Source organism: Pinus tabuliformis, chromosome 4_2 (genome assembly GCF_031772625.1).
Source record: "Pinus tabuliformis cultivar Carrire ecotype Pingquan chromosome 4_2, CPIR1, whole genome shotgun sequence".
NCBI lineage: Eukaryota > Viridiplantae > Streptophyta > Pinopsida > Pinales > Pinaceae > Pinus > Pinus tabuliformis.
In genome coordinates, this window is record NC_142304.1 from 976,429,858 (window position 1) to 976,436,700 (window position 6,843).

At 36.5% G+C, this 6,843-nt stretch overlaps 1 protein-coding gene across 1 annotated transcript; it reads right to left on the bottom strand.

The window, feature by feature from the left end:
• Positions 1 to 4,164: 4,164 nt before the first annotated feature.
• Positions 4,165 to 5,329, bottom strand: LOC149172892 (3-isopropylmalate dehydratase small subunit 1-like). Its single transcript, XM_089424461.1, has one exon. The coding sequence runs from the start codon at positions 5,239 to 5,241 to the stop codon at positions 4,444 to 4,446; it is 798 nt and encodes a 265-aa protein (XP_089280587.1). The 5' UTR covers positions 5,242 to 5,329; the 3' UTR covers positions 4,165 to 4,443.
• Positions 5,330 to 6,843: the final 1,514 nt, after the last annotated feature.

Consider the following 6,843-nt stretch of genomic DNA (forward strand, 5'->3'; position numbering starts at 1 on the left):
TGGCTGAAATAGATTTAGATCAATGGCTGAGATTAAATGCTCATTTAAATCTCACTTTCTATTTTTTAATTCACCCCACTTTAATAAAGACCCACTTAGTCATTTATTTCCAAAGTCACTTTTCCTTTCTAATTTTTCATTGACTTTATAAAGTCACTTTAAAATTAGACTTAGTAACTTTATCACTTAAAGTCACTTTCAAATTAGATTTAACTTTATAAAAATTATAAAGTTACTTTAGGAGAAAAATTAAATTCTTTTGGACACTTTTCCCTAGGCCAAAGATCAAAGCCTTAGGGAACCACCTGTCCTCCGGTACCAAATTTCAACATAATTCAACTCTACAAAGATGTCAAGATGAAGAAGCCATCCAAGCACTATTTGATGTTGAAGCAATATCAAGATGAAGTCATGAAGCGCTAATAAATCGAAGTATGGGAACAAGCAAGTACAGCTAAGCATCCATAAGTATTCTGAAGCATAGACAAGATGACAAAGGAGTAGGCAGATGACAAAAGGACCTGATATACATCAAGAAGGCCACTTTCCACGAAGGAGCAATGACATGACAAGCCAAGAAGGAAAGTGATCGATGGTCGATGTCCTACCAAGAAGAAGTTCAAACAAAGAGTTCATGACATCAAAAGAAAGAAGAAGATCAAGCAGTTGAAGGACCCACAAAGAAGAAGTTGTTGATAAATGGACAAGTCCCTAGCTAAGAGGGAGTTCTAACCAGTTCCCAATTACAAAGGAGCTTGGACAAGTTCCTTGTCAAAGGAAACTTGGGCATGTCTTCCTCAATTAAGAGGAAGAGATAGACACAACATTCTTGTCATCGCTTGGGAAGAAAGAATGGGAGGATTGGGTAATCATCTGGCATCTGATACTCTTTGAGAATGTGTAGGGGATCCAAAACAAGAGTAGGCAAGAGGGACGATATTCTTTGAGGGTTGGGAACCCAAGACAAGAATAGTCCTAGAAGGTCATACTCAGTGAACACCCGGGTGTGTCTGTACCTTGAGGGACAATGACTAAGGTGTCTATAAGTCATTGGTCTCGCCAACATTGTGCTCTGATCTTATGAGAGATAGAGTTGTTAGTCAAGGTCGTGTTATGAACAATGTTGGTTACTATGATGCTATAATAGATGGATTGCCAATCCAGTTTCTCTTATGTGAATTCTTCAAGAATGAAAAATAGCCAAACACTTTGTAATGATCTAATGAATACCTCCCTAGTTAACAGGAAGTGTTGAAGAAAGCGTAACTAGGTTCAATCTTCATAAAATGTAATTTTGATATTTGTATTTATTCAAGAAAAGAAATATTATTTTTGTTATATTTATCAATGAGTTTCTTGCTCATTGAAATAGGTCTAGCACATGTCAAAGTGCTATAGGTAAGTCAAAAAGTCAAAAGAAAATGTTGAAGATCCTTAAGGGCATGTTACACCATGTATATATTTGTATAAGAGTCAAATGATATCCCTCTAAGCAAATTCAAGTCCTCTCCATGCAACAACATCAACAAAGAGGCAATTCAGAGCAAGAAAAAGTTAATTCGGCCTCAAGTCAGCCTAAAGGAGGGACAGTCCTCTATATATAGAGGTTGTCCACTCCCTCAAACGACAAGCAATCTACCTCTGAAATTAGCGAAGGAAGATAACCGAGAAAAGGTGAAGAAAAGTCGAGTTTAAGGAGCCTCTAGTGCAGTGAAGAAGGAGGAGACATAATCGAAGTTGAAGGAACTGTTTTTAGGATGAATTGCAGCCACACATGCAAGGAAAGGAGGGTTGCATGCAGTCACTACAACAGCCTCATCACAGTTGCTCAACTATCATCGTTTGGGCTAGAAACTTAGGCCTACAAGGCCTCCCACTTAAGCGAAGAAGACTCTCCCTCAAGTGAAGAAGAAAAGGATCAAATACACAAGGAAACCTCTCAAACGTGCGAAAAACTAGGGCTGCAATACTATCACATCAAGTCTACAACTTCACATCAAGAAAAGGCTCGGTTGGTCAAGAGAAGGAAGGTATCTTCATTGGTAAAGGATCTCACTGAGGATCAAAGTTTGAAGTCTCTTCTAAGAGCTAGTATACCAAGGGCTATCAACAGTTGAACGAAGAACGAAGTGCCAGAAGGAGGATGAAGTGCTGGAAGAAGGAGGTCGAAGTGCCAAAAAACAAAGTGCAGAAAGGAGGAAGGACTTGACTTGTGCTTGGAGAATATTCTTGTCAAGGGTCTAGGGTTTGGCATTGATCAATAGAAGCTTCAATAAGAGAAATTTACGAAATGGTTTTCCTCTCTAAGAGAGAGAGGTTTTGCCCTGGCAAATAGCCAACATCTTGTGTTCTTGTTTCTTGTGTTTTCGGTAGCAGTTTGATGAAGTAAACACGCATGCATTAATAAGAAGAGAAGAAGATTAAGCTAACAAGATAAATTATAAAAGTGCTTCACAAATTGTTCTCAAGTCTAGAAGAACCCTACTATATCTAATTGCCCTAGATTCTTTAACATCCAATGCTGCTAGGGCTGTTAGAAATACTTCTGCTCATTCAGAGTCTTACAGAGTTTCATGTCCTCCTAGCAAAAGACAATCTATTCCCTCTTTCATCCTTGTTTAACAATGAACACAAAGGAAAATTTAACCCGTACCATTTTTCCTTTTTCTTTGAAATGGAAAATGCTATAAATGGACCTAAAGAATACAAACCCGGAGGATATTAAAAACACCACCCCACTCTCCCTGATAAGGAGAAAGCCCACGTTAACAACAAAGAGGGTTGTGCCATTACAAAATATTATGGATTGATGGACAGAACAATGATACCAACCCATGTTGAAGATGGATGAATCTTGTCATTCAGGGACATATTTCATAAGGCCCATGGAATAGATTGTACATTGAGGGCAAAAGATGCTATAGTTCAATTAGAGGTCTGTCATGAGACTACAGAAGATGTTGGGCCCTACGATGTTGTGCAGGCTATTATAGATGCAACTTCTGCAAGCCAAGCTGCAGGTTTACTTGTACACTTTTTCTTGAATTATTTCCTTAAAACTCAAAGAGCAGCGATCCAATTAGCCCAAAGAGGTTAAGCACCACAAGGAGCTCAATTGCAAGGGCAAAAAAGCCTTTGATGGGTGAACCACTGAACATAAGTATTTTTGTTCAGCTGCTGCCACCGTAGAGGGGTACTCTTCCACTAAACCATCCAGGACTTGCACCTGGCCCCAAGCACCTAGCATGCCTTCAGGGAAGCCGAACCTTGGTGGGTAGCGTGACATGCCACCATCTTCACTGTTGAACCAGAACCCCATTGACTTCTTGTTGGTTTCTTGGTAGTTCTTATTTTGGTCATTTGGAGAAAATTGTCAGGGAATAAAATACTTTTCGTTGCTTAGAATCTTTGTATTCAGACACCTCACTAAAAACGAAAGGCAGTTTGGCCTTACGGAATTTAAGACTTGGAAGCTTCTTTAGCTGCTAAATGGTTAAATCAAGTCAGGGAGTATAACACTGCCATGTACTAGTTAGAAATAATAAAAGAGGTGATCCTAAGGTAAGAAATCCAAACGTGAGAAGCAATTCACAGCATCTTTTAAAAATTATCTTTGCAGAAGAGAAGATTTCTCTTACGGATATTGATAAAATAAACCTACTCACATCTACGGAGTTCTCCCTCACAATAGATGCAATCGGGAATGCAAACAGAACAGAATATAAAGACACAAACACATACATCGAAACAGAACTTCTCTTATCAAAGTTTTAGTTTTTTTTTTTTGCTTCCATTTCTAAAAATTAAACTATCCACATCTAGCAAAATTATTTTCTCACATGCAAAGGAAACTTCAATGATCTAGAAGATAAGAAATTCAACTTCCAATAAGAGAGGAACCCTTCAAAAGGAAAAACATTCTGCATGTACCGCTGCTATTTCCGTATTTGATTTCTGAAAGAAATATCATGATCCAAATTTTGGGACGTTTTCAGTTAAAACAAGTTGTTTCTGGGTTTAAATAATGATGTGATCACCATGAATGCAATAGGCTAATACATCTTAATGCAAAAGGTTAAGATTGTGAAAAATTCTAATAGAGTACTAACACAAATCAGCTAAACGACTTTTACGGTCCAACAAACCGGAGGCTTGAACAGTCAATTCCAAAATCAAACAAACCAACAAAAAATTTTGTTCTCAAATATTGTCCTCGTCAAAAGGAGTTTCAAATTGTATAAAAAATATTTGCTTCTTACCAGACACTAACCATGAAAGACAATGACTGTTCTTTGATTTCAAATGTAATAACATGCTGATAAGTTTACTACACTCGTTTTCTTTTCACGGTTTGGTAAGTTCCCATCAGGTCTCCAGCTGATGGAGCAACAATCATCACTACACCCATCTTCTTTCCACAGTTTGGGAAGTCCCCATCAGGTCTCAAGATGATGGAGCAGCAATCATCCCTGTTTTGCGCGCGTATTCAAATATCCCGCCAGCATCGATCACAGGCCCGGCATCACCGATAGGCTTCAATACATACTCCTTTCCAGTGGTGTGATTGATAAGCTTATTTCCCTCAATCTCCACAGTGACAATATCACCAGTTTTGCATTCGTCGCAAACCCGGCACTCGCTCTCCAGTGGATAGATCTCACCGGTGGCCACAGAGTTCCTGAAAAATATCCTGGCATAGTACTCCGCCACTACAGCCTTCACTCCCGCTGCCCCAAGAGCCACAGGGGCATGCTCTCTGGATGATCCACATCCAAAATTGGCCCCAGCAATGACAATGGAATATTGGGTTTTAGTCTGGCCATCTTCAATGAATCTGCCATATCTAGCAGGAAGGCCAACCATGGCATAACTGCCCAACTTTTCGTATTCGTCTGGTTTGGAGGGCACAAGGGTTAAATATTCTGCTGGGATGATTTGATCAGTGTCTATGTTGTCGTCTACCACAAAGCATTTTCCATGAAAAAAAATTTTGTTTGGTTCTGTGGGTGCATCATAAGATTGAGATGCTATTGCTCTTGGGGGATTCGGTACAGAGTATGTTGATATTCTGTTTTTTCGTGGGGTGGAAAAATGCAAGTTTAGGGCATTTTTGTGCAGAGAATGCAGTGAGATATGTCGAGTATGAAGCAGAGCTAACTTTGAGCTTGTATTTGCAGCAAAATGCGTCAAATTTGTGCTTACCGATGAAGACCGCGTAGCGTTTATAGCCGCCATTGCCATCCTATGAGCCAGACTGACCAAAGCTTCCGAAAATAAGAGTTCACAGAAAAGCACGGCACACGGCACGACTGTCCGCTAAACTAAAAAATATAACTGCAGCTAGTTTAAATATAGCTATTAAAAATTATGTAGATATGAAAAAATGAAAATTTATATATGTGTGGGCAAAAATAAAAATTAGGTAAAATTGCAAACGCCATAAACCAAAATTCTAAGGAAAATGGGTAAAATTGGAAAAGGAGAGATTTTAAAAAAATAGGGTTATAATTAATTATACCGATTTAAAATTTACAGGTTTTATATTTTTTCAAGATTAGAAATAAATATTTAGGAACATTATTATACCATACCCAAAGCTATATTCAATAGCTTGTAAGCCAAATATACCAATAACTTGTTGAGGTATTTCAAGGCACATCAAAGATGATCTCTATTCGAGAGGGCATTTACCCTTCTAACCTTATCACGGTAAGCCAACATATCACTTGTGAAAATTGAACCCAATTAGATAGAAAGACAAATACTCCACCATATCATCCAAGCTATAAACCCTTGAGCAAGCTCATGACACTTAACAATAAAATGAAATAAAAGCCTCTTAACACTTTAACTTTATGAGGCAAATCCTCATACCTAAATGTCACATTAGGTGGAACAAATATGAGAAATACATATTAAGGCTTTTCCTAATCATTAAAATGAATGGACTCAAATGTGAAATACATACATGGTGCAAGATACACTAACCTAAATTATTAGTTTGAATATGGAAAAGGATGAAAGTTGTACCAACATCAACCAAATATGTAGTCGTAGTGATCACAGAGTTGAGTGTTTTTAAGTATAAAGTGTAAAACTAAGCATAGTGAGACAAACAAAACAAGCACATATTTAATAAGAGATTTAATTTCGGAAATATTTTATTAAAAGTATATTCATGCATTTTAATTAATTTAACCAAGCTAACTAAAGAATAAGTTGGTTGGGACATTTTATAATGGAAGTTAGCATATCAAATGGTATGGGTAAATACTACTAATCCATAAATTAGGTATTATGAATAATTTAAATTGAGTGGTATAATGATTAAGAACATGTATTTTCTCATAGGAGTTTATTAATTCACATCTAAAGTGGGGTAGAGCTTGTGCACTTTATTTAATAATCAAATTGTTACATGGAGAGAGATCATTGTCTTCTAAACTAAAGAGTATACACCAATTTGATGTGTAATTTCATGATGACCATAAAATTAAATTATTATTATTATTATTATTATTATTATTATTTAATAAATAAAACAAAATTAATCTAATTACTCTTTAACAAAATCAAAATTAAATTTGACATCAAAATATTAATTAACAAACAAAATTAAGAAAAAAAAAAAAAACAACAAACCTTAACAAATAAATATCCACTTCAACTCAATAAAAAGAGACATGTCAAGATTGGCACTTGGGACTTTTTATATTTTGTCTCTTTACATAACCATATTGTTATTCGAGACAAGGGGAATCATGTTGACAATGGTATCAATAATTCATTTTTAAATTAAAAGCTAGAAGTCTTCTTGTTAGTACTTAGGACTTTTTATATTTT

Bases quoted from the DNA above. Each gene is read 5' to 3' on its own strand.
- LOC149172892 (XM_089424461.1), bottom strand. From the start codon at position 5,241: ATGGCAATGGCGGCTATAAACGCTACGCGGTCTTCATCGGTAAGCACA.